The sequence below is a fragment of the Prionailurus bengalensis genome, chromosome C1, assembly GCF_016509475.1.
Source record: "Prionailurus bengalensis isolate Pbe53 chromosome C1, Fcat_Pben_1.1_paternal_pri, whole genome shotgun sequence".
Lineage (NCBI taxonomy): Eukaryota > Metazoa > Chordata > Mammalia > Carnivora > Felidae > Prionailurus > Prionailurus bengalensis.
The window spans coordinates 215,112,743-215,140,658 of NC_057345.1; the positions used below are offsets into that span (position 1 = coordinate 215,112,743).

The 27,916-nt window shown below is 40.9% G+C and overlaps 1 protein-coding gene across 4 annotated transcripts in view; it reads left to right on the top strand.

The window, feature by feature from the left end:
* DIS3L2 (DIS3 like 3'-5' exoribonuclease 2) overlaps positions 1-27,916 on the top strand; it is a 348,656-nt gene that overhangs the window by 100,366 nt on the left and 220,374 nt on the right. For 3 of the 4 annotated variants that reach the window (XM_043578169.1, XM_043578167.1, XM_043578168.1), the window contains exon 6: positions 24,514-24,748. In XM_043578169.1, coding sequence (XP_043434104.1) covers positions 24,514-24,748 — 235 coding nt within the window. Of the gene's footprint in view, positions 1-24,513; positions 24,749-25,505; positions 25,704-27,023; positions 27,110-27,916 lie in introns of those variants that run through there. The other variant, XM_043578170.1, reaches the window with a different exon arrangement.

The window sequence follows — 27,916 nt, forward strand, 5'->3', positions numbered from 1 at the left end:
TCCATTGTGTATATAAACCACAATTTCTTTATCCATTCATCAGTTGATGGACATTTAGGCTCTTTCGATAATTTGGCTATTGTTGAGAGTGCTGCTATAAACATTGGGGTACAAGTTCCCCTATGCATCAGCACTCCTGTATCCCTTGGGTAAATTCCTAGCAGTGCTACTGCTGGGTCATAGGCTGGGTCTATTTTTAATTTTTTAATTTTTTTTTTCAACGTTTATTTATTTTTGGGACAGAGAGAGACAGAGCATGAACGAGGGAGGGGCAGAGAGAGAGGGAGACACAGAATCGGAAACAGGCTCCAGGCTCTGAGCCATCAGCCCAGAGCCTGACGCGGGGCTCGAACTCACGGACCGCGAGATCGTGACCTGGCTGAAGTCGGACGCTTAACCGACTGCGCCACCCAGGTGCCCCAAATTTTTTGAGGAACCTCCACACTGTTTTCCAGAGTGGCTGCACCAGTTTGCATTCCCACCAACAGTGTCCTTCCTCTCTTATTGCTGTCACTTATATTTACACTTTTCCCCCAGTCATTTCTGAGTACCACATGCTTAAAGCTGGAGATGTAATGTTTTTCCAGTCTAATTTCCTATTTTTCCCCCATGTTTTGAAATTCGAGGTATATGAAATAATGGACATGTAGCATTATATCAGTCTCAGGTGTGCAACATGATTTGCTATTGTATGTATTGTGAAATCATTGTTGCAAAAAATCTAGCTAACATCCATCACCTTACATAGTCACGCACAACATTTTTTTCTTCTAAAGAGGACTTAAAATTTATTTCTAGTAACTTTTGAATATGCAATACAGTATTATTAACTATAGTCACCATGCTGTATGTTATATCCCCATGACTTACTTATTTTATTACTGGAGGTTTGTACATTTGACCCTTCACCCATTTTGCTCACCCCCAACCTTCACCTCTAACAGCCACCAATCTGGTCTCTATGAGCTCGATGTGTGTGTGTGTGTGTGTGTGTGTGTGTGTGTGTGTGTGTGTGTTTAAATTCCACATACAGTGGCACCTGGGTGACCCAGTCGGTTAGGCATCTGACTCTTGATTTCGGCTCAGGTCATGATCTTATGGTTCATGGGATCGAGCCCCGTGTTGGGCTCTGCACTTACAGTGTGGAGCCTGCTTGGGATTCTTTCTCTGTCTCTCTCTCTCCTTCTGCATCTTCCACTGCTTGCGTGCACACTGTCTCTCTCACTGTCTCTCAAAATAAATAAATGTTAAAAAAAAAATAAATTCCACATATAAGTAAGATCATATGGTCTTTGTCTTTTTCTGCCTGACTTTTTTTACTTAACAATCCTCTTAGGATCCAACTATGTTGTTGTAAATAGTAAGATTTCCTTCTTTTTTATTTATTTTTTTAACATTTATTCTTTTTTGAGAGATAGAGATAGAGATAGAGCGCAAGCAGCGGTGGGGCAGAGAGAGAGGGAGACGCAGAATCCAAAGCAGGCTCCAGGCTCTGAGCTGTCAGCACAGAGCCCCATGTGGGGCTCAAAGTCACAAACCGTGAGATCATGACCTGAGGCGAAGTTGGATCCTTAACAGCCTGAGCCACCCAGGCACTCCTCCTTCTCTTTTTTGGTTGGCTAGTATTCCATTGTCTGTGTCTGATCTTTATTCATTCATTCACCCATGTTCACTTAGGTTGTTCTGATGGCCTTGGCTGTTATAACGATGGCCTTGGCTGTTATAAATAATGCTGCAGTGAACATGGGAGTGCATATATCTTATCAAATTTATGCTTTTGTCTTTGGATAAATTTAATTTCCACAGTGGTTGCACCAGTTTGTATTCCTAATAACAGTGCCCAAGGGTTCCCTTTTCTCCACATCCTCACCAACACTTATTATTTCTTGTCTTTTTTATAATAACTATTCTAACAGGTTTCAGGTGATTATCTCATTATGGTTTTGATTTACATTTCCCTGATGATTAATGATGTTGAGTATCTTTTGTTTTGTGTCAGTTGGCCATCTGTATGTCTTCCTTGAAAAAATGTCTATTTAGATCCTCTGCCTGTTTTTTAATTGGATTGTTTGGTGTTTTTTTGTTGTTGTTATTGCTATTGAGTTATATGAATTATTCATATATTTTGAATATTAATCCCTTCTCAGGTGTATGATTTGCATATATTTTCTCCCATTCAGTAGGTTGCCTTTTCATTTTGTTGGCAATCTCCTTTCCCATGCAGAAGCTTTTTTAGTTTGGTGTAGTCCCACTTTATTTTTGCTTTTGTTGTTTTAGGTTTTGGAGTCATATCCAAAAAAATCATCGCAATGACTTATGCCAAGGAGCTTACCACCTATGTTTTCTTCTAGGAGTTTTATGGTTTGAGGCCTTATATTCAAGTCTTTAATCCATTTTGAGTTAATTTTTGTGTATGGTGTAAGAGAGTAGTCTAGTTTCATTCTTTTGCATGTGGCTGTTCAGTTTTCCCAGCATCGTTAATTGAAGAAACCGTCCTTTTCCCCGTGTATATTCTTGGCTTCTTTGTCATAAATTAATTGGCTGCATATATGTGAGTTTATTTCCAGGCTGTATGATCTGTTCCATTGATCTGTGTGTCTGTTGTTTTTTTTTTTTAATTGATGTACAGTTGATATATTATTTTCAGATGGGCAACATAGTGATTTGACAATTACATACAGTATGAAATGGTCACCATCATAAGTGTAGTTACCATCTGTCACCACTCAGTTATTACAATATTTTTGACTGTACATCCCAGTCTGTACTTTTTATCTGTGTGACTTATTTTATAACTGGAAGTTTGTACCTCTAAATCCCCTTCACCTGTTTCACCTATAGATGCCCCTGCCCACCTCCCTTCTGGCAACCACTAGTTTGTTCTCTGTATTTATGAATCTGTTTCTCTTTTTGTTGTTTGTTTGTTCATTTCTTTTGTTTTTTGGATTCCACATATAAGTGAAGTCGTATTTGTCTTTCTCTGACTTATTTCACTTGGCATAACAGACTTTAGGTCTATCCGTGTTGTTGCGAGTGGCAAGACTCCATTTATGTGTCTGTTTTTATGTCAGTACCGTACTGCTTTGATGACTATTGTTTCAAAATCAGGGAGCATGATGCCTCCAGCTTTGTTCTTTCTCAAGATTGCTTTGGCTGTGTAGGGTTTTTCTAGTTCCATTCACATTTTAGGATTGGTAGTTCTATTTCTGTGAAAATAGACCTTTTGGAATCCAGAGGGTATAAGTGCATGTTGTTGAGTTGTTACGTTGTGGATGAAGTTTGGGTTGGGATGAATGGTATTGAGAGTGGGTGATTTTCTCTGGCTCTGATTAGAGTTACAGGATGATATTGAGGTAGTAGGAGGTGCAGGGGAGAAATTAATTTAATTACAAATGTCTACTGCACCTGTCTTTATGCTGTGCCCTGGGATGTCCTTGTCACACATCTTCTTTGATTTGAGTATCTATTTCCCAGAAAAGGCTTCCTCCTGTTTCAGATTTTCTAAGGCTCACTGTGGTGTACAGCCTTCCTCTTCCCTGAGTTGATATGAAGTTAGATAATGTTCTTACCTTTCCTGCGTGTGGAAACAGGACCTGGACTCCATCTGTGTATTATGGGTGAATGGATGTAAAGCCAGTTTGAAATCAATCACTGATGACAAATATTCTTTGGGGTAAAGTATCCCCAAATTGAAATACGGACTAAATGGTTCAAGAAAGCATTTGCAAAATTAAATGTAATAGTTACGGCAGGTAAATGCGTGTAAATGTGTTTGATCCATAAAACATTTTCATTCGTGCCTGTTTTTTGAAATAGCTTTATAGCTTAAGACTTTTTCTGTTTTACTTCTGTGATCCTGAGTTCATAGTATTGTATTTTGGAAAAGTTAGAAATATTAAATAGTGCTTCTAGGGTAAAGCATCTGTCAGTATTTCCATTATAAAATACAATTTTAAAGGGTTTAGAAGTCAGCTGTAAAAATTTGTTCTTGGCTGATAGTTTGTATACAAAAATTTCTGCCCAGGATCATTTTCAGAAGAATTTTTTAGTGGCATAAACTGTGAGGTTATATGGCTGAACTAGCTTACATTGAACTCATTTTTTATGCTTCTATCAGGGTAGGGGAAAGATGACAGCTTTTAAAATGATTCAAATAAAACAATATGAAAATTGTATTTCTCCAGCCTTGTGCTCCTAGAAAATTATTGGTTAAAAAAAAATGGTACTCTACCATCAGAAGACTCACCACTGGCTTAAGTATCAAAAATAATATCACCAAACCCAGCATAAGCCTGAAATTTAAATGACTTCAGAATAACTCTGTGTATGTGTGTGTGTGGGGGGGGGGGTTCAAGTCTTCTTTTAAATTCTAGTTAGTTAATATATAGTGTAATATTGGTTTCAGGAGTAGAATTTAGTGATTCATCACTTGCATATACCACACCCAGTGCACATCACAACATGTGCCTTCCTTAATACCCATCCCCCATTTAGCCCATCTCCCTGCCCCCCTCCCTCCATCGACTCTCAGTTTGTTCTCTATAGCTAAGAGTCTCTTATGGTTTGCCTCCTTCTCTTTTCTCTCCCTCCCACCCCGCCCTTCTCCTATGTTCATCTGTTTTGTTTCTTTAGAATAATCCTTTTAAGACCAGATTTTAGCAGCTGATTGTGAAAGCAGTATCTGGGGCTGCTCATTCTGTAACCCCAAAGAGATTCTTTTTGGGCCCCTCTTGTTGAAATACAGCTGTTCGTTACCTGGGCTTAGCTGTCTGTAAAGCAAGGAAGGAAGTGCTAACGGGAAAGCAAAGACATGTTTCTTGCATGACTGGAGACCTGCCCAGTGAAGCTGGAGAGCTTCTTGTTAAGGTAACTTTGTTCCTAAAGCTTTGGGCAGGTCTTCGCTTGAAAAGAAGATCCACCACAATGTAGATTAGTGCCTTGCTCTTTTATGTTATTGTGAACACACATGTACACACAGTTCTGTACTTTACAGCTTGTGGCCAGGGTTCTTTTATATTCTTTTCTACTTCTTCAAAGTTAAATTTCATACACAGATTACCTCCAGGGATAATTTTGTATGCGGCAACCAGACGGGTCTCAGAGTTCACAACAGCTTCCTGTGTTGTGTCAGCTTCTGAACCATAGAAGGGTAGTTCATGTGCACAGAGCCCACAGGGGATATTTGAGGTCTTGTTGGTTTGAAATGAAACAAGACTTTATGTGAAATATAAATTGGAAATTACATTGGGTTATGTACTGTTGTTCAGGAATATAGTTTCCATGGTAGGGAAGGAACTACTTCGTTAGTGAAAGATCCCCCCACTCCCCATTGTAAAGTAATGCTGATGCTGTAGACCATACTTAGGGCCAACCAAAGTAAACAACACCAAGAGCAACCTTTTAGTTTTTGCTCTTAAAGAAAACAACTTCCTTAGACAAGTCTGTTTTTAAAGTCATGTCAGCGTCCATTCAAAGATCTTAGGGAAATTTTCTTTAGATTCTCAGAGTCTTCTCGTCCACCTTCTGGGCACTCTTGCTCTGGGTGTGCAGAGATAGAAGAACGCCCGCCTTATTTTTAGGAATTGAGACATGTTGCTTCCCCTGGAGTCATCTTTGCTGAGAAGCCACTTCTCTGTCCTTGGCTGGTCCAGTTTTATTATAGGGCGAGACAGGCACTCATGCTGTCATGACCCGCTGGTGTGGAAGGGACACTGGATGTCTTAGATGAACAGAAGGGCACTACCATACTATCGAGCAAGTGTTTGAATTCACAATTCCTGAAAAGTGTGGCTATGGAGAGGCTCTTTGGGAAAGAGCGGATTATGTAATTTCCCAGAGGAATAATCTGTCATTATCACTATTTTCTTCCAGTTGCTCCAGATTTGGCCAGCAGAAGCCCCCCAGGTTGGCTCCTGTGTCATGTTGACATGTTCTCATTCCTTCTTTGAACACTTCTTTGTTTTCTGGAGATGTTCCAGCCTCAGCTTTCCCTGCTTGTTGTTTTCTAAGAAGCCCTCATTCCTTGTAGTAGAGAAATCCAGATGCTCCCAACCTCTCTCAGTGAACAGAACTAGGAAATATACGTATGTGTATATACTCCTTCCTTCCAGTCTGTCTGTCTGTCTGCCTACCTACCTATCTTGAAGACTGAGTTCACACTGATAGCTCCAACACCACAGGGTTCATTATAGTTTCCGCCTTTCTGTAGTTGTGACTCCTTCTCAGAGGGAGAAACATGCTTCTTGTCCACGTTGTATTTACTTTGTCACTCATCCTGTTTGTAACCAGTATGCTGATATTACTGGCCTGCTATTCCATTAGGTCATCCTTCTTGCTTAGGCTTCAATTCCTCTTGAGCTTCTGCCTCCTCCTCACTCAGGCCCTGATTCTCCACTGTTTTACCGCATTATTTTTGAGCGTGAGTCCTTAGAAAGTTGGGAGTTCTCGCTTTTCTGGCTATGGAGTCCCATAGCCAGTCGATCCGTGGCAGCTCCACTTGTGTTTAGCGTGTTACGTCATTTTATATTGCTATCTGTCTTGATGACTGTGTTTCTTTTTCTAAAGCGTCATGTAGAGAAAAAAGAAAGTCTGCATTTGTTCTTATCCTCAAGTGCATTCCAGGGGACATCTGGATGACAGTCATGCCTCTCTCTGGCAAGAAAGCTTAGTCTTCCTTGTGGATTTTGTGTAGAGGTGAAAGTGGTGGGGGGCTCTTCAGAAGCTTCCAGCCCCAATCACACTTGTCTACTTGTTGTTCCTCAAACATGCCTACTTCCCGGGACTTTTTCCATGCCATCTTTTCATCAGTGTCGTCCTTTTGACCCGTCTTGTCACCACTGTCTTTCATATGCCCTTCGTTGGTCATCTCAGCAGGAAGCCGTCATTCCTTTCATTGCCCAGAGCTTATGCCCTTTGAATGATGTTTGCTTTTGGTTAAAGATATTTGGGGATGTGCCTTGTGGGTCCTACTTATTTCTGGGTATCAGTAGCCTGGTACTAGTGATGATATTTTTGAGTGTTTTATGAAACTATTAAGTGTCACCTCATTGTAAGGAGGGGTTGTTTAATGCCTAACAGATGCCTTTCAACATTATAAGATTTTGATAAATGTTTATTGGATTTCAAATTTTGGCAGAATGAAAAATATTTGGTATCATCATTTGATAATCTTGGCCCATACTTTCCATGTTTTGGTTGGATTTTTGCTCCCCTGTGTGTATAGATGCTGAACTTATTTGGATTGGGTACAAAAGAGATTTATTTGATTCACATATTTACATACAGTAAAAATCTCTCATTTTAGCATTTGGTTCTATGAATTTTAAAAGCTCTATAGATTTGTGTAACCTCTACCACAGTCAGGACGGAAAACAGTCCCATCATACCCCAGGTTCCCTTGCCTCCCTTTTTAGTCTGCACTTCCTTTCACCCCTCAGCCCTTGCCAATCACTAATGTGTCTTATGTCCCTATGGGTTTGCCTTTTGTAGAATGTTATATAAATGGAATTATTTTGAGTCTGGCCTTTTTCTGTTAGCATCCTGCATGTGAGATCCGTCCATGTTGTTTATGTTGTGGACTAGGACTCCACCAAATAGATGTTGCAGAGTTTGTTTATCCTTCCACCAGTTGAAGAACATTTGGATTGTTTTCATTTTTTTTGACCTTCAATAATACAACTTCTATGACCACTGCTGTACCTGTCTTCGTATGGACATATGTTTTTATTCCTCTTGGTTAAATAGCCATAAGTGGAATTGCTGGGTCATATGGTAGGCATGTGTTTATAAGAACCCATGAAGCTATTTTCCGGGGTAGTTGTACCATATTTTACTTCCATTAAAAATGTATGAGAGAGTCAGTTTCTCCATATCCTTACCAAGACATGGTAGTATAATTTTAAACCATTACAGTAGTTGTATAGGAATATTCACTTTTGGTTGTGGTGGTGGTTTGCTCTTTTTTTTTTTTTTTAAGTTTGAGACATAGAAAACGAGTGTGAGGAGGGGAGGGGCAGAGTCAGGTGGTAGCAGGGGTGGGGGGAGAGAATCCCAACCAAGTTCCGCGCCACCAGCACAGAGCCCTACGTGGGGCTCAGACCCGTGAACCATGAGATCATGACCTTAACTGACTGAACCACCCAGGTGCCCCTGTTTGCTGTCTTTTGTTTTGCATTTCCCTGATGACAAAATGATGCTGAACATTTTTTTGGTGTGTGCTCACTAGCCATTCATATATATATATGTATATATGTATATATATATAATATTATATATATATGTATATATGTATATATATAATATTTTATATATATATATAATCTTTTCTGAAGTGTCTATGCAAGTCTTTACCCATTTTTTGTATTAATGAATTATAAGACTTATTTATGTAATGTGGATGAAAGTTCTTTGATATACATTTCATATGTATGTGTTGTTTATACATACAACTACATATATATATTTTTCTAGTTGTTTTACACTTATTTGTTAAAATATCTATAATTGAGGATTTGTTTATTTCTCCTTTACTTTTGTCAGTTTTTGCTTCATCAGGCTTGAGATATTTTTATTAGGTGCATATATATTATATATTACATCTTACTAATGCATTGACTCTTTTTTTAACTTATTTTTTTAATGTTTTATTTACTTTTGAGAGAGCATAAGCAGTGGAGGGACAGAGAGAGAGAGGGGAACAGAGGATCTGAAGCGGGCTGTGCGCTGACAGCAGTGAGTTCAGTGTGGGGCTTGAACTCACAAACTGCGATATCACGACCTGAGCCAAAATTGGACACTCAATCAACTGAGCCACTCAGGTGGCTCTTTCACTCTTTTATTAACACAAAATATTCCTCTTTGACCTCTGTAATACTTAAAAAAAATTGAATCTGATGTTAATGTAGCTATTCCAGATTTATGAGAATGTTTTCAAAGATTGAAAATGGAGGATATTGAATGCTGATATTAGAAAGATTTATCATAGAGAGGGGGTGAGGAATGAAATGGAGGTGGGCATTACCCAGTAAGCAAAGCCCTCCAGGCAAGAAATAGTATCCAGAGCTAGATCACTCTATCTGTGGTGTGGCTTCAGGTGTAAAGAAGGAAGGAGAATTGCAGATACAAGTAGAGTTTTAGAGTTGGCCATAACTTAAATTTATTTTAAAAGTCTAGTAATAGGTAGAGAGTTTATAGTGTGCCCGCAGCCACTAATCAAAGAAATGTGGTTTCAGTTTTCATTATCAATATATGAAGGTGGTTGTTCAGGTGTTCGTTGGTTGACTTTTCAGATGATTGTGGTTAATCTAATAGTAAATTGTCTGTAGGAACATCATTAGGCTCTTGGATTGTACCCCTTACGTTACTGTTCTGAATCTTCCTTGTCTTGCTGAAAAACTTTCATCATATACTGTGTGGTTTTCTGAAATGGCCTGCAAATTGAGCTTATTTTTCAGCAAGGGCCAGGATATTAAAGTATGTCAAAGATGTGAAATCCACTTGGCTGGAGATTGGTGTGATATGAAGGAATCTGAGGTCAGATACTGCAGCTGTCTCTATACATGTAAAAACTTTAAATACAAATAATCTTTATTTGACATGTGCTCTACATTCTTGACCATGTTGTTTAAACTTTTTAGGGTATTTTCTTTCCTGAGTCATGTTACATCCCTACTTTGATTTCACATCAAAAATGGTTATGATTCTAAAAGAGGAATGATCTTTGATTCAGGGAAACAGTTGGAAATTATATCAGTAGGCTTCTGTGAATAAATACAGATAATTGTCTTTAAAAAGAGCCGTACTTTGAGCATTTCTAAGGATACTGTGGCTTTGTTTTTTCTAAGGATTGAAAAATTGGTCACATTCCTCAGATACAGGGATGTATCAGTCTAGCTCACCTCCTTGCCCTAGTGATTGACTCACAAATGGACATGCGACCCAAATCAACCCCAGCAGAGTAATCCTGGGACTTTTTTTGCAGAGCACCTGCATAAGGATTTCTCCCTTCCTCCCCCCCCCCACACCCCCTGGGGTCTCTAAGAGGATAGGATATAATTGTGAAGCTATTGGAATCCTTACACTGTGAGAAGGAGGCTGCCCTGGTAATAGAGCTAATATTGACGGAGTCTGAGCTGAGACACATATACCCATTCTCTCTCTGTCTCTCTCTCTCCCTCTCTCTCGCTCTGTCACAAATACCAGATGAGCCTTTCAATCTGATCAGGTAGACTCGATAACTTAAAAGAGCCAATTTAAAATTGTTTTTCTTTTTTTTTTTTTTAATATTTATTTATTTTTGAGACAGAGACAGAGCATGAACAGGGAGGGGCAGAGAGAGAGGGAGACACAGAATCCAAAACAGGCTCCAGGCTCCGAGCTGTCAGCACAGAGCCCGATACGGGGCTCAAACCCACGAACCGTGAGATCATGACCTGAGCCGAAGTCGAACGCTTAACCAACTGAGCCACCCAGGTGCCCCCCAAATTGTTTTTTCTGTCTCTTGCAGCTAATCTAGTCATTATTAATGCATTGAATATGTTTTTGACACTTAAAAATACAGTGAAGATTAAGATTCAAAAGAAAGCAACCACTATGTACAGAGTTACTTGTACATGTATACTTTCTTTTACTAAATCTCTGTGATTATCTCTTCCTTCCATGGACTCTGTTGTTGGAAAGTCTTTCATCCAGTTCTTCTATCTCTCTCAAGAATTCTTCCCTAGGGTCCGTTTCCCAGATTTGCTTCTATCCAGCTTCTTGCCTGGCTTTTCTTTATTTGTTCCTGAGCTTCAGAACTTGATGTGATTTTCTGCCAAAATCTATTGCCTATCTCTTTGCTCGTTTCTGGCATCAAAACATTTAATACCTCGCTTATTGAGATCACCCCAGTTGGATTCTGCTGTGTTTTATGACCTATGTCTCCTTTAAGGTGAAGCATAATTGTTTCTTCCTCTCCTGGGTGACTAGGTGTAGAGGCTTGGTTATACCAGAGTTAGGCAGTGGTTGGTTAGTTGCTTGTGGTGGCCATGCAGAAGAGGAGAGAGGGTACATGTTACAGGACACCCATAGTTCTGTTTCAAGTCCCATGATCTTTTAGGAGCAGTGTCCAAAGACTCTAACCCCTGACTTGTTAGACCTTTGCACCCTTCCTTTCCTGCAGTCCAAGCCTGGTCTGCACAGCCTGATCTGTTCCTTGCCAGATCCAGATCATTTCTGCAAGAGCCCCTTTTGCTTCTTTACTTAAAATATTTCAAACAAAATTGAATCATTTTTAAAGGGAGTTATATAGTTTTCCTTACTGCAGTCACAGATAAATAAAAAGAGGGAGACAGATCCTACTGTTCTAAGTTGCTTGAAATCTGTTTTTGAGTTGGTGTGATCTAAGCCAGGAAAGAGTTTGCAGTGGCCTGTGATGGTATATAATGGAAGGAATTGGCAGGTAAGATTAAAATGGTCAAATGCTCCTGGGTGGCTCAGTTGGTTGAGCGTCTGACTCTTGATTTTGGCTTAGGTCATGACCTCATGGTTCATGGGATCAGCCCCGTGTCAGGCTGTGCTCTGTCAGTGCTGATGGCATGGAACCTGCTTGGGATTCTCTCTCATCCCCCCCCTCCCTTCGTCCCTCCCCCACTCACACATGCACGTATATTCTCTCAGTGGAGGGGTGCCTGGGTGGCTCAGTTGGTTAAGTGTCCAACTTCGGTTCAGGTCATGATCTCGCGGTTCTTGAGTTCAAGCCCTGCGTCGGGCACTGTGCTGACAGCTCGGAGCCTGGAGCCTGCTTCGGATTCTGTGTCTCCCCCTCTCTGCCCCTTGCCCACTCAAACTCTTTCTTTCTCTCTCTCTCAAAAGTAAATGAACATTAAAAAAAAAAAAAAGGTCAGTGGACCTTCAAAAGGTCTTTGCATGATAAGCCCCAAAACAGAGAATTAGTTTCTCTAGGGAAGAGAAATTTGTGGGAAATTTTTGAGCAATAAGGTAATTTAATCAATTTTTTTAAAATTTTGGAAATCTGTAGGCTGAGACGTGAGCATACCAGGGAATTTGTGGAGTTGTAAGAGCACTTTTAAAAAGACAAGGGAAGGATTGGGTTCAGCAGTTAGGAAGAGTCAAGTGTAGTTGTGAGGTTTTGAGGTTGCAAGGCCTGAAAGAAAGTGGTAATGGTGTTGGAAAGAAGAACAGGAAAAGGGAATGCTTTGAGGGGAATGATGAGAGTGGTTTTTGATGTTTTGAGTGTAAGGTAATAGTGGCACATTAAGATGGGGATCGTGTTGGAGGCATTAGATTAGTTACCATATTAAGTGCTGGGAATATAACAGTGAGCAAACAGACAATGTCCTTGCCTTTGGGGAGCTTGTGTTTTACTGGGAAAGACATAATAATGTGAATAAAACACTACGTGTAGCATGCTCAATAGTGGTAAGTGCTAAAGGGGAAAATAAATAAGAGAGATACATGTTTTGGGGATGGGGTTGAGATTTTAAATAGGGCAACCAAAGAAGGCCTCGTCAAGAAGGTGACTTTAAGAAAGAGTGGAAGGAAGTGAGGGAGCTGTCTTGGGGACCAGCAAATATGTGCCTAACGTGTTCAAGGAATAGCAAAGAGCTGAGGCAGAGAATAGTTGGAGATGAGGTCAGAGGGATCATGGGGTAGAGGTATGGGTCAGGGAGGGCCTGTGTTTCAGTCAGTATTGGGAGTTTTAGCTCTGATGGAGGTGGAAAGCCTTGGAGGATTTGGAGCAGAGAATTTGACATGATATGACTTACATTTCATAGACTCACTCTGCTGTGTTGGGAACAGCCTGGAAGGGTGTGAGCATAGAAACAGGGAGACCCCTTACGAGGCTGTTGTCTATATTCAGGTGAGAGATGATGCAGCCTAAACTCGGGTGGCCGTGGTGGCCACAAAGATAGAATTGATAGGGTGAGCTAACAGATGTGATGGTGGTGGTGGTCGTGGTGGTGTGTGTGTGTGAGGTGGGGGGAGGGAGAGAGGGAGAGAGGGCAGGGAGGAAGGGAAGGAAGGAGGAATTGATTGATAATGGTAACAGGATTTTTTGCCCGAGTAACCAGTAGAATGGAAATAGTTTGTTCTGTTCCTGTTAACTAAATAAAAAGGTGCTTTTGGATGAACCACCTTAGGCAAACAAAGTTCCCAGTAACACCTATGCCTTTAAGAATGTTTGTAATAGGTCTCTAAAATGATATGTCTCTGGTCATATTTTATAACGAAAGAAGCTTATTGGCAAGCCTTGTCGAGAACTCCCTGTGGAAATATCAATTGCTTTTCTTGGCTCCAAGGTATTTCCTGAACAGTGTATTATACTGTGTCCCAAGTGTGCCATTAAGGGATTTGAAAGTTTGCTAAAACATGTGTGGCAAGTGAGTGCTGTCACTTAAGCCCAGCCAGAGGAGCCAAAAATGAAAAGCAGCTCGTAGGTGGACTTTGTGACACGCGTTAGCTCTGAATCGGAGGCTCAGGTAGGAGGATAGGCAGGGCGTTATGTCCCATCCCGCGCACAAAGCCTTTCAGCTGACCCTGTTTGTAAACAGCCCATTCAGCAGAAATGGCTTGTAGACATAGGTATGTGTAAATCTTTTGGAAAAACTCCATTATAGCAAGTTGATAGCAACCCTCTGCCCTGGGGGAATGTAATAGAATTTATTCACTTGGAATAGAACTTTCCAGTGCTAATATGGACTTGCTCTTTTTATAAGAGGTGATATAGCACTTTTCAAAGACGGCTTTTATGTTTAAGGAAGGGTTTTTCATTATCAGTCAACAGGAAAACTATGAAATGTTTCACGCTTGGAGTTTGGGTAAGCTAGCATGATGAAAATGTTTCTTGGCATTTTTATTTAGGATTCCGCTGGAATTGTTTCGTTACAGGAATTCTTTCTGTTGTTCCCCAGTTTTGAAATACATTATATTAATTATAAAAGGAAGGGAAAGAAACATCGAATCAATATCAAACCGTTTATGAAGTGACTAGTTTCTTGGTTCTGGTGACTTTGAGTTGCACTTTGCAGTTGATGTACTTTATAGCTCGGTGCAGATGTTTTCCACCCCCTTTCTGAGGGATGGATTAGTACTTTCACAACTCTGCAGCAATCAGGAAATGCCCAGATCTGGGCCTTTTCTCTTTTTTTATCAGGCATTCACAATTTTTCTTGCCAAAACTATTGTTTTCAAATTGGGGAATGGTGAACTTTATGGTTACATTTGAGTTTACATTGAAACTGGAGTTGTAATATTGATTGGGTGATTGATTGATTGAAAGAGTGTGTGCGTGAGCTGGGGAGGGGCAGAGGGAGAGGGAGAGAGAATCTTAAGCAGACTCCACGCCCAGTGCAGAGCCTGATGCGGGGCTCCATCCCACAACCATGAGGTTATGGCCTGAGCCGAAATCAAAGAGTCAGATGCTTAACCCACGGAGCCCCCCGGGGGCCCCCAAACAGGAGCTGTCATTTAGATATGAAGGCTTAGAATTATTTAAAAGTTGTTAAATATTTATTTATTTTTGAGAGACAGAGAGGGAGAGCACAAGTTGGGGAGGGGCAGAGAGGGGGGCGGGCAGAGGATCCGAAGCCGGCTCTGTGCTGACAGCAGAGAGCCCGATGTGGGGCTCCAACTTGAACTGTGAGATCATGAGCTGAACTGAAGTCGGATGCTTAGCCAACTGAGCCATTCCAGGCGCCACTAGAATTATTTTAGAAAAGTGCACTTAGTTAAATGTCTTCCCATTTTATTCATTTGCATTTGGGTCTGTATTTGTATTTTCTTTTTATGGTGATTAAGTTTCAATTGTGGTAAAGTAACTGGTGACTTTTTCCTGGCTTCCAGACAGTGTGTTAATGGAGGGCAGTGCAGTCTTGTGCAGTCGTTTAGATAGGCATCTGAATTTTGCTGGTTCTTGTTGCTTGGTAGTTATTTTATTCACTTCTTGTCATTTTTTTTTTTTTTAGAACGCTTCTTTTATAATTGATTTAAGCCTTTCTCATTCTCTTCAGAAGAAAGGAAACCAATATTTATTGAGCATGTTTTAAACGCCAAGCGTTTTGGTAGCCTCTGGGGAATATAAGAAATGAACGTGGCGTGGTTTGCTGTCTGGTGGAAAAGCTAAATATGCAAACGAATAAATGGAATATAGCCTGATCAAGAAATCTTACAAATGAAAGAATAGTTAAGGAATAACAGTGAAGCAAAGCAAAAAAATAGAAAATTTCTTAAGAGAGGGAGGTTACCCACAGAAGCATTCACAGAAGAGCTGGATCTTGAATTTTGGGTATTTTCTGGCAGGCAAAAGATGCAGAGGCATTTCCTGCAGTGGATGTTAGTGGTAGGAGCTACGTGTGCAAAACTCACTCTGAATCTGTTGGCGGGAAATCTCCCATGGGAGTGAGTGTCCAAGACTAAGGATACTGGACACAGAGCCCTAGATCTGTGTGCATGTCACAGCTTTGCCATTTAGAGCTGTGGGACTGTGACATGTCTGTGGGACTGTGACATCCTCTGAGATAGACATAGTTACTGTCCTGTGTATCACCCAGGGTCATTGTGGGGATCAAATCAGTTAATATGTGAAATGCACAGGGAAGATTGTGCATTAAGAAAATGACAAATGACAATAAAAGCCTTAGTGTTTAGCATATTCATAAGTATTTAAATTCTCTCTGCTTCACTAACTCCTGTTCCTTGTTGAACCCCCTTTATTTGAGTCTTTTCTCAGGGCTCTATTCTCCACTTCTCTTGTCAGTTGACACTTGGTTGGTCCTGGGGCAGCTTTGGTTAATTGTCAGTCCCCTGTGTTTAATTTCTTCCAGTACACTCTTCCCATCCCCACACCTACATTTCCAGCTGCCATCTGGATGTCCTCATCACCTTGGACACTTTGGGTGTAAAGGCTGAATTTGTTTTTCCCTTAAACAAATATTAAGCTCCAGACACCTGTCCCAAGAGCTTTTCATAAATTACCTCAGTTCCATAATAACCTTCTAATACTGGATGCTCTTGTCCTCATTTTAAAGATAAAAAAAAAAAACCACCCAAACAACCATCCTGAGATTCAAAGAGATTAAATAGTCTCTTAAACACTGAGAACAAACTGAGGGTTGATGGGGGCTGGGGGAGAGGGGAAAGCGGGTGATGGGCATCGAGGAGGGCACCTGTTGGGATGAGCACTGGGTGTTGTCTGGAAGCCAATTTGACAATACATTATATTTAATATTAAAAAAAGAGATTAAATAACTTTCCCAAAGTGGTATAGCTAGCAAGCGGCAGAGTGTGATGTGAACCCAGTAGTGTTGACTAGAGTTCCTGCTTTTAACCACTTTTCCTGACTTCCCCACTTCACAAACTTTATGGTAAAGACCCGACTCATTCGATTGGCATTTAGGGCTTTTCATGTAGGCTTTTTCATCCTTCTTTCTCACTCTTACGTACATTGTCACCATTACTTGCCTTTACTAACGGAAAATCGCACCTTCTTATCTCCTTGCTTTTGCATAAATGTCCTTTCCCAGTGTAGTATTGTCTTTTTCCACGGGTTCACCTGTCAAATCTGGAGGGAGGCAGGACAACATATTGTAATAAGCCTGCACAGGAGTCGAATGGGTCTGTTTTCTACTTTGCTGCACGGTTCTGATGTGTTCTACAAAAGGCTGGACAGTTTCCATTCAGACCAGCAGTATAGTGCTGTACATTCTTGCTAATAACATTTGATATTGTCAGGATTTTCAGTTTTTGCCTACCCGTGGCTTTGTAGTGACATCTCATTGTGGTTGTTGTTTTTTTTTACTTTTTTAAAATGTTAATTTATTTTTGAGGGAAACAGAGACAGAGCATGAGCAGGGGAGGGGCAGAGAGAGGGGAGACACAGAATCCGAAGCAGGCTCCAGGCTCTGAGTTGTCAGCACAGAGCCCGACGCAGGGCTTGAACACAAGAACCGTGAGATCATGACCTGAGTTAGACACTTAACAGACTGAGCCACCCAGGCACCCCTCTGATGACTAATGAGGCTGAGTACCTTTCCATCTTTACTGGCTGGTTAGCATTTCTGTCTTGTAAAGTGCCTTTAAGCCTTTTCCCCATTTCTCTGTTGGATTTTCTGTCTTTCATTGATCTGTAGGAGCTTTTTATGTTCTGGATATGAGCGTATCTATGGCTTATCTTTAACAAATATTTTTAGTGTTATCTTAGAATAGAAGGAAAAATTTTATTTTACTGGAGTTTAATTTATTATTATTTTTTAAGGCAGTGCTTTTGTGTCTGTCTAGTATGTATTTCCCTATATATTTTCTCAGGTAGTGTTTCCTAAAATTCTGCCAGTCTTTTATAGTAGCTTCTTCCTTAGTCATTTTCTACTTACGTAATTGCATAGGGTCTCTGATTTGGCAGACGTTCTTGTGTTCGAAGTAGGGGGACTCTACAAAGTGTTTTGCCATTCCTTTGCTAAACAGGGCTTATGTTCCTCTTAAAGTACAGAAGTCATGATGCACCCATCCTCTTTTCTAAAAGGTGTGTCTCCTCTCTTGTGTCTCTGAACTCAAGATTCTGGGCTTAGGCCTCTACCTTTCCTTTCAATAGTAAGCTTCTCATAGGCTTCCCTTAATTTCATTCTAAGAGTTATCAGGCCTCCTCCCTGGTACTGCTGAAGAGGCCAGATTACTGCTGTCCATCCCCCAGAGCATAAGGATTGTAGCCTGATGGGGAAAGGGGATCATCTGGTCCTCTCATCGCACTGCCACACCATTCTGTCACCCAATTTTACATCCCAAAAGGAGATGATAGGTAGATGACAGACTTACCCTTGGTCAAGCTGACTGCAGGGTATCTCTGACAAATATTTCTGTGTGCATGTGTGTGCGCATTTGTGTTTGGGAAGGAGGGTTTCAGGAATTCAAAATTAAAAAGTATTGTTGAGTGCTGTTGTTTCTTGAGCATTTTTAGTAGCTTCAAGTGACACTTTTATTTCAGAGCCACATGCCCCAGCTGATATCTGCCTGTATTTTCCCTGTTTATTTTTGTTAGCAGGGTTTATGTGATGTTCATCCTACCCTTTTCATGGAACAAGACAGAGAGAGAAAAAGTTCTGTGTGACCCAGTGATTTGCTTCCCTCGCTGATCCGTTTCTGTCCTGTCCTCCAGAGACTAGACTAAACCTCCAAGGGAGAATAACCCCAGTTGCAGCATGCACTGGGAGTAAGACGTACAGTCAGCTGCCTCACCCTCGGGTCTGTGGAGGAACCCAGAGGAGTTTTTAAAGTCCTCAGTTCACCAGGTCAGTGATATATCCATTTTCTTCAGGGCCCCCCCTCTTTCACTCTGAGCCCAGAGCTCCAAAATATTCATCAGCCTGGACTGGTGGCCTTCAGCACCAGACCCTTGACTCTCCCTACCTGTGCTTTCTTACAGAGTTTTTTCTGTCTACTTAGATGTGTATTTTTCTGTGGAGGAAGGGTTTACAGCTTTCATCGGATTCTCAGAGGGTTCTGCTAAAGGTCAAAGCTGAAAACCACTGAGTTGGACTTTTCAACATTTTCAAGGTCAATCCCACAGAAGAAGTGCTCTTACTTTACAGATCTAAGGAAAATTGGGCTACTGGTTTCTGACCCACATACTCTTGTGTCTGGAAACCATTGTGAAAGTTATTTTGCATCCTGATCATATTTTATACTCATTTTTTCAACCCATTTACCCATCTGTTTGGTGATCAAATATGGAGCACCTAGGATGATTCTGCAAGTTGCTATAGAATATACAAAGATATGTAAGATACAACTGGTAAGCATGTGAGGTAATGGATCATGCTAATCATATGTGTACGTAGCACTAACATAGTGAAGAAATGGCAAAGTGCCATAGAGGTACATATAAATTGCTTTGAGACTTCGAAACAGGGAGAGATTACTCTTGCCTGGGGCAGGTAGTGGGGAGGAACTGGGGAGACTGTGCAGTGGACTCTGGCTTGTAGAAAACCAAGCCAATTGGACGAAGCCTTGGGAGACAGATTTAGATATGTGGAGATGTTAGATGCAGTGTGCCACCTCCTGTTCTTTGTCCACTCAAATGAGATTGGGCATACCCTGTGTCAGGCCTAGCCATGCTCACTTCACGGAGTTTTACAGTTTATCAGAGAAGGTGGACTCTGAACAAGTTCTTTCCTAATCAGCTGCTGTATTCGTTCAATGAACATACATCTGAGTGGCTACGAATTGCTCTTCTCAACTCTTGCAATATAGCAGTGAATAAAATAGCCCCTGTGCTCATGAAACCTACATTTTAGTTGGGAGACAGGAAGTACCTAAGCATGCAATATATTGCCAAGTAGGGATAAGTACAGTGATGAAAAATAAAGCAGGGCAAGAGGATAGAGTAATGACAGCCAGGTGGGGCTGTTTCAGTTAACGTGATCGGGGAAGGCCTCTCTAAGAGAAGGACATTGGAGGAGAGACGTGAACAAAATGAAGAGATTGAGACCTAAGAATAGCTGGGCACAGAGTTTTCTAGGTTGAGGGAATGGCAATGCAAAAGCCTCGGGATGGATGGTTTTAGTGTTCTGGGAATAGCAATAAAATCTCTAGGATTGGAGTGTAATTTGCAAGGAAGAAGTTATAGAAAATGAGACTGGAACAGTAACAGGGGCCTGGTTTGACAAGGCCTTGTGGCATGATAATGGAATGGTGTTGGAAGCCATTGGGAGAATGACATGATCTGATTTATGTTTTAAATTTTTTTAAATGTTTGTTTATTTTTTGGGAGAGAGAGAGAGAGAGAGCAAGTGAGGGAGAGGCAGAGAGAGAGAGAGAGGGAGACACAGAATCCACAGCAGGTTCCAGGCTCCAAGCTGTCAGCACAGAGCCCGATGTGGGGCTTGAACCCATGAGCCGTGAGATCATGACCTGAGCTGAAGTCGGACGCTCAGCCGACGAAGCCACCCAGGAGCCCCGTGATTTATGGTTTTTTTTTTTTTTAATTTTTTTTTCAATGATTTTTAATTTATTTTTGGGACAGAGAGAGACAGAGCATGAACGGGGGAGGGGCAGAGAGAGAGGGAGACACAGAATCGGAAACAGGCTCCAGGCTCCGAGCCATCAGCCCAGAGCCCGACGCGGGGCTCGAACTCACGGACCGCGAGATCGTGACCTGTCTGAAGTCGGACGCTTAACCAACTGCGCCACCCAGGCACCCCTAATTTATGTTTTAAAAGCATCACTGTAACTGCTTTGGTCCAAAACGGAAATCAGGAGACTGGTTATCACAGTAGTTCAGCAAGGAGATAAAGGTTGCTTGTGCAGTGGCAGTGTAAATGTCAAGAAGAGATATTTGAAAGGAAGGACCAGCGGGCTCTTCTGATGGATTGGATATGGGGCATGAGAGGAAGGTGACATGGTCTGGTGCCATCTGCTGAGAGAGCAAATGCTGGGAGAGGAGTGGGTTCTAGTGGGGACCAAGGGTTGGCTTTCTCATTTCAGGTGCTAACAAATATCCAAAGGAAGGTGTCAGGTAGGCAATTGGATAGGAGTCTGGCATTCAGGGGAAAGGTTGAGGCTAGGCATTTAATTTCGGGAGTTATTAGCGTATAGAGAGGTTTAAAGCCATGAGACTGGATGAAATCACCTGGGGAGTGAGTGTAAATGGATCCTGTCCCTAGTGTTGTTTAACGTGCTCCTCTGATCCCTGTTTCAGGTCAGATTCAAGGTCAGTTTGGGGGAAAAATACTTTATGGATAATGGTATGTATTTACAATTATAATCCATCAGGAAGCACTACGGTTCTTTCTCTTTTTAAGATATTTATATTGATTAGTCAGTACAGGTATTGCTACTCTGGTTCATTTATTATAAAACTCCATCCCCATCAGGTTATGACTTAATTGGTTTCAGCAACCATTGAGAATCATTTCCTAAATCCATTATTTCAATAGGGATGGCAAAATGTGATATTGAACGTCTTTCCTTCCTTCTTAACTAGCTGAAACTTCAGTCAAGAAGAACTTTACTTCATCAATTATTTGGTTAACCTGAGGTAGGTTGTACAGGAAAGGGGATAAATGCTTAAGGTTGACCAGTGAGAGCTTTTTCATGGGGATTCCTGAGTTTTTTAGATAAGATCCTAGTAGCCTTTGATAGCTTCCTTATTTTCCTGGTATGACAAGATGTTCCAGGTTCATCTTATCTATTTTCTGCTCCAGACTTGAATTAGCCATTTCTCTAAGGGTCCTGCAACCCTCACTCTTAACCAGAGTGTGATATGGAGTAGTTTTAGAGTGTCTTTTTTATCCTGTGGTCTTATGATGATCTTTAAAAAAAAAATTTTTTTTTTAATGTTTATTCATTTTTGAGAGATGGAGAAAGACAGAGCATGAGTGGGGGAGGAGCAGAGAGCGAGGGAGACACAGAATCCGAAGCAGGCTCCAGGCTCTGAGCTGTCAGCATAGAGCCCAAGCCGGGGCTCAAACCCATGGACTGGGGGGTCATGACCTGAGCTGAAGTTGACGCTTAACTGCCTGAGCCACCCAGGCGCCCCAGTCTTTTACATTTTTAAAGAATGTATTTCTGTTCTTTCATGTGCTGGTACAACAAAATAGAATAAAAATACTTCTAAATACAGGATATTAATTTATATTTTTACTACATATTTTCGAATGACTTGATTCATGAAGTCCTGCCTCTGTACAACATTTTTGATACAGTAACTCAAAAGTAAATTTAGTGCCTAAAATACTAATTCTTAAATGTAGCTAATCTAAACCATGGAGATTGTCATAAAGTCAGAACCAGGCTCTGGTTTTAAAATGTGCTATACAATCAGCCTTGGCATACTGTGGTGATTGCTGTCCCCTGATCTCCTCTTCGCATTGACTTTTATTTGAACCTTTTACTTTTGAGCCAAAGCATAATCCTTTCTTTTTCTTATGGATCATTAGTTTTATTTATTTTTTAATATGAAATTTATTGTCAGATTGGTTTCCACACAACACCCAGTGCTCATCCCAACAGGTGCCCTCCTCAATACCCATCTCCCACCCCCCATCAACCCTCAGTTTGTTCTCAGTTTTTAAGAGTCGACCCTATGACCCAGCAATAGCACTGCTAGGAATTTACCCAAGGGATACAGGAGTGCTGAGGCATAGGGGCACCTGTACCCATAGCAGCACTTTAAACAATAGCCAAATTATGGAAAGAGCCTAAATGTTCATCAACTGATGAATGGATAAAGAAATTGTGGTTCATATACACAATGGAATACTACGTGGCAATGAGAAAGAATGAAATATGGCCTTTTGTAGCAATGTGGATGGAACTGGAGAGTGTAATGCTAAGTGAAATAAGCCATACAGAGAAAGACAGATATCATATGTTTTCACTCTTATGTGGATCCTGAGAAACTTAACAGAAGACCATGGGGGAGGGGAAGGAGAAAAAAAAAAAGGGAGGGAGCCAAACCATAAAAGCATAATTCTTAATAGCAGAATCATGGCAATTACAGAATTGTTATGTTTTGCGCGCACACACACACACACACACACACACACATGCATATGGAAAAAGACTACTTTTCGTTGTAGGATAGTTAAGCATTCAAATTTGATAATGTCAGAATTCTGATTCCCCTTGTAAGATTTTCTTCATGGCTTGTGGGAACCAAATCCTTTGTGAAACCATTAGTGGCAGAAATAAATACATAATGGAAACCAAAAGCACGGACTCTTAGCTTAACATCTTTCCAGAAGACTGTATGCTACCAGCGAGTCTAACTCTAGCACGCCAGTCATTCTCTCTCTCTGAGAGAAATTATGTGTGGGAATGGTGCAGAAAAAACAATAGATCAGTGATCCTGTTGTAGCCACCATGCTTTAGACACAGAGTGTGCCCACATACCTCATGCCTGTGCTTTGGGCTGTTCTGACAATGCTCAAGGGTGTAAATTCTTTGAGGATGGTCAGGGGCAGATCTTCCCGTTACTGAGTTTGCCAGACACAGATGTCAAGTTCCTTTTCTTCCCTAACTTGTCAGCAAATTCTGTTTTTTGAATGATCTGTGTTGGGTCAGGTATGAAAACCGGACTTATGTGATAAGCGGAGTTGGGTTTATGATTGTATATTAATTTAAAGACCTAACTATGGTTTTACTCTTATGTTTTCATGCAGTAAGAGGCCTAAGGGGATCTTTTTAGAGATTTCTGGCCTAACCAGCTGATTTTTTTTCTTCTATCAAAGGAAAGGAACCTTCAAACTTCTCATAATGAAATAATGAACAAATGGATGAATGAAAGAATGAACAAATGATTGAATGAATCTGACAACAGTCAAAACATGGCAAGAGTTGAAAGAAAATTTCATTAAATATATTCGGAAATTGGGAATCAAGAAAATGCTATTAAAGGGCACAATTTTACTCTGGAAAATTACTGCTTACACGTTTTTCTGTTACCGCATTTTCTTGAAGTCACTTTTCTAAAAACTTGGGAGTATATTCTTAGAATCTTTATTCTGATTGTGAATACCTTTGTAGTATTTTACTTTGATTTTCTAGCTGAATATAATATTCATTGTCTGGGGATGGTTATGTTGTTAATTGGAATCTGTGACATGAAAATGTTTTGGGAAAGATTTCTTTTAATAGCTTTCTCTGCCTTGTGTGAAACAAAGACCCCTTATTAATATGATCTTTGTGTGGTCTAATTCAGATGCTAATCTGGCTTGTTGAAGGCAGGCATCTAACTTGAAACTTTAAGTTTAAACTCAGAAAAATATTAGACCTCTCAAATATAAACACATTGAGAAACTGCTACAGAAATCCATAGAAATCAAATGCCATAGAAATCAAAGTACTGACATATGACTGTTATGTGACAAATCATTAAGTGGATTAGTATCTGGACTCTTCTTCTGTTTGCTTTACTCCTTTTCTTTTTTTTGAAAATATTGTCATATAATGCTTCCTTAGTTCTATAAATATCCATCAGTTGTGTGCTTTGTATACTGATTTCAAGCCTCAGAATGGAGAATTAAGAGTTTACGTTTTTTATGAGAACATTTACAAACTCTTATTTACAGTTAATTTTGTTTTTTTCCATTTCACCTTATATTCTTGTGGCTTCATTTGGGAGCACAGTAACATACTATGTTGAGTTCTTTTACCACCTCTGAAGATATTCATTGATCCCTTGTGATGAACCCTTGTGAAGCAGCATAGTCCTTGTGGTATTCAGGGCCTCTGATGAGGGGCTGAAAATGTACATCAGAAAAATGAGGAGCAGATATGACATTAATCTTGGGCACCTTGAGGAGCTGAGTGCCACCCTGGCATTGCTGAATTGATCATTTCCATAAGGTGATCCGTGTACCTGGAAAATAAATATTTTTTTTCAGGCTACATGGCGAGTGTCCATTGCTTTGAGCTTCTGAATGTGCAGTTTTTTTCCTTCAGAAAGGAAAATGAAAAAAGCTAAATCTGTTATTTCCTGTTCTTCCCTCCAGTGATTTAGCAGAACTTTTCTATTTTCTTCAGGTAATTAAACCAGAGAGCAATGACAAAGAAACAGAAGGTACCGATGAATTAGATCTCCCTGAAGAGCTCTGTGGAAGCCATCTCCCGCAGCAGTCCGTGAAAGGCTATAATGACAGTCCTGATGTCATTATAGAGGCTCAGTTTGATGACAGCGACTCAGAAGATGGACATGGCAACGCACAGAATGTTCTGGTTGATGGTGTTCAGAAACTCTCAGTTTGTGTTCATGACAAAAGTGAGTACTGGATTGCTGCCTGACATTTTATTTTACGCTAACCTCATTGTTTTCAGTTTTGGGAGCCTCTCTGTGCTACAGACCTAATCACATGGTACATTTGGGACCTTCCCAATTTCTAACCAGTGGCAGCTTTTAGGACAGCTTCTGGCTGCTGGTTCCTGTGGTTAGTGGTTGCTGTTGTCCTTTCCTAATGGGTCTTGGGTTGTATTGATAGCCAACCTTGACATTTCCTGTGATGTGCCCAGTCCACCCCCGTGGCTCATATGAACAGAATTAAACTGATCTTTCAAATCCAAAAAAGCACTTCATTTTGCCCTTCATTTTGCTTTAACTCGGTATCTTTTTGTCATTGGTGGTGGGACCGGATCACCTTAGATTTGATAAGTAGATTATCTTTTCAAAGTGTTTTGATTCTAAACCTTGAAAAAACCCAGTCTTATTGTCTCTAATCAAAATCTAAGCCATGTGTCCTCCGGATGCAGAAGAAAGCAGTTGCAAACACATTGGGGGAGAGCCATGACCAAGGGCCTAGCTGACTCTAGGAGACTAAAGGGAAAGTAGCCCCCCCAAATTGGAATATTTTACTGGATAGATGTCTAAGACATTTTAAATACAGGGAGTATATTTTCCAGCCAAATTGAGTTCTATCTGTACTATGAAATGGAAACGATTGACCTGGCTAGGCCAACTAGATTATGAGGTTGGTTTTGTTTTGTTTTGTTTTGTTTTGTTTTGTTTTGTTTTGTTTTGTTTTTTTCATCAGGAAGAGGTTTCTGGCACAGTCCCCTTGAAAGGCTAGAAGAAATGCCAGAAGATTACTAAAAGAGGATGTTTTATGGACACCTTGTGATAGGGACTGGTGAGCCTATCTCACTGACATCCTGAAGTAAGCTGGAGGTGATTTCAGGAAGTGACCGCATAAGGATCACTCTGTCTCTTCACTGCTGATGAGGTAGTGACGTGGGGTGGTGAGCATTTTCTGAAAACATGCCTAGCGTTTTGGTGCCAAGTGCTGTTCATTCAGAAGGACTTTCCAACTGTGAAATTCCTTTTGGATGAAGAGACTACTGCAGTGGCCCACCAGGTACACTGACCTGAGGCACCCAGGTTCCTTTTGTTTGGTGGCTTGCTTAGTTAACTAGTGATTTACTGTTCAAGACCCAGCCAATTTCGGTTGGATGTTGTTCCTCGCGATTTCATTCTTCTGGTGTTTTTTCTTTCTTCCTTTAAAACTGGTTGGATACCGTGACCCTCTTCTGAGAGTGCATTTATATAGTAACGACGTCAGTACTGTGAGTCATGTCCTCTCTATGAGAAGAGAGGGAAATAACCAGGACTCCAGATAGCTAAATTCTCCGTCAACAAGATCACCAAGGGAGAGAGATACTTGCAGGACAAGGCCAGGCAAAGGAGCGCTTGAAAACTTATTTAGTATTTGGTCCAAAACTACTTCATGGAAACCTAGCTCTGGTGATTGGACTTGGCAGACCTCAGGAGCCTCTTTTCCCCTGGGCTCCAAGTTGAAGGGAGAAGATGCCTTGATTTCTTATTAGTGGTTCGTACCAATACAAAGGCAAGGAAGTGTTGGTGGATGGGAGTGATGACAGAGTTGATGTCAGGGTGGATGCTAATAACCTACTTTGCCCTTTGTTTGGGAAATTCTAATGCCAGACTTGTTCTTGATTTGTCCTCTGTTGTAATTCCCCTCCTTCTCTCTTATAGGTAAATATCACTGAACCCTTTACATGTCTATTGTATGCATGTTTTTTCCTTACTCTTTTTATGGTTTTCCTACCTTACTGTTGTTTATATTGCTTCCTTACTAGGCCTGACTGAGGGAATGGCCTTAATCCTTCCCGCAGTATGTGGTACAAATTTTTCTTTCCTGCTAGCCTCTAAATAGAGAGTTTGTGAAACCACATGGCTGTTTCTCATTTCTTGCCCTCTTGATATTTAGGAAAATGGCAATTTGCTCTTTTAAAAATCACGGTGTTTTTAGGATATTTCAACCAGCTTCTCTTCTCTGGATAACATAAAATCTGGTTACAGTTAGGATGTTAGTACTTTTTGCACCATTTAGGTTTTGAAATTTGTTATTGAAACAAACCATAACCTTAAGAACATCATAAACTTTTCCTAAGACTTCTAGAAAGGTTCTTTGCTTTGTGCGTAATTGCAAACGGTTATTAATCTTAGTTCACACTTGTGTTCCAAAGAGCGTTTTTTATTTGTTTATTTTGTTTTAATCTCACGTTTCTTTTATCTAAAACAGACGTTACCTGTTGCATGTGTCCACAATGTATAACCCTGTGTGCCCAGGAAACATTCCTGTCTTTGCTGTAACTACCAGTTTCTCTGGTAAGTGCGCAGAGAGCCCGAGGGTCTGCCACAAAAGTCTATTGTTGCATGAAGAAAAAAGTTTCTCTGGGCACCTCAGACCTGACCAGTAGTTTCTTCTAGGAAGACAGCATGGATAGGCATCACCCTCAGCCCCTGAGAGAGAGTGGACCAATGAGCTGGGCCCCTTTCGTAGGTCCAGCCCCATAGGCTCCCAAGGCTCAGCTTTTGCCGCTTTCCAGACAGCAGCTTTGTTGTCGGCACAGAAGTCTGCCATCTGGGTAGAGACTGGGGACAACCCAAATAAATTTTCCTTGTTATCAGATATTTGGGTAATGGTTGCCTGGTTAGCAAACTCCAAAGGATAAAAATCATGATGGCCAAGTGATACCATAGCTCTGCATCTTTCATCCTCAGGAATTTGAAGAGCAGTTTTGGCCTCTGACTCTTCATGCTCACGACCTCATCAGGTTTGATGTACATTTCCTGTCCTCTGTCCTTGCTGGGTCTGCCTGAGATCTTGTTCAGTTTTCTGGTCTGGAGACAAGCCTCTACCAGTACCCTGATGACTGAACATGGGCTTGAATGTAGAGCCAGTGACCCTTTCACTTGTCTTCTATCTCCTGGCCACCTCCAGCTCTTTTCTGGAGGAAGAATCTGCATGGAATCCTTGATCCCTTTTGAGAGTTGAATCTTACTACTCCTTCTGGGGCCTGCCCCAGTTGGCTTCGGGATCAGGATGAGACCTTTCTTCTCACTTAAGGTTCGTCTCCTTCCAATGACACGCCCGTTCAGTGCCTCTGTTTAAGTCCCATTCCCTTGGATGAA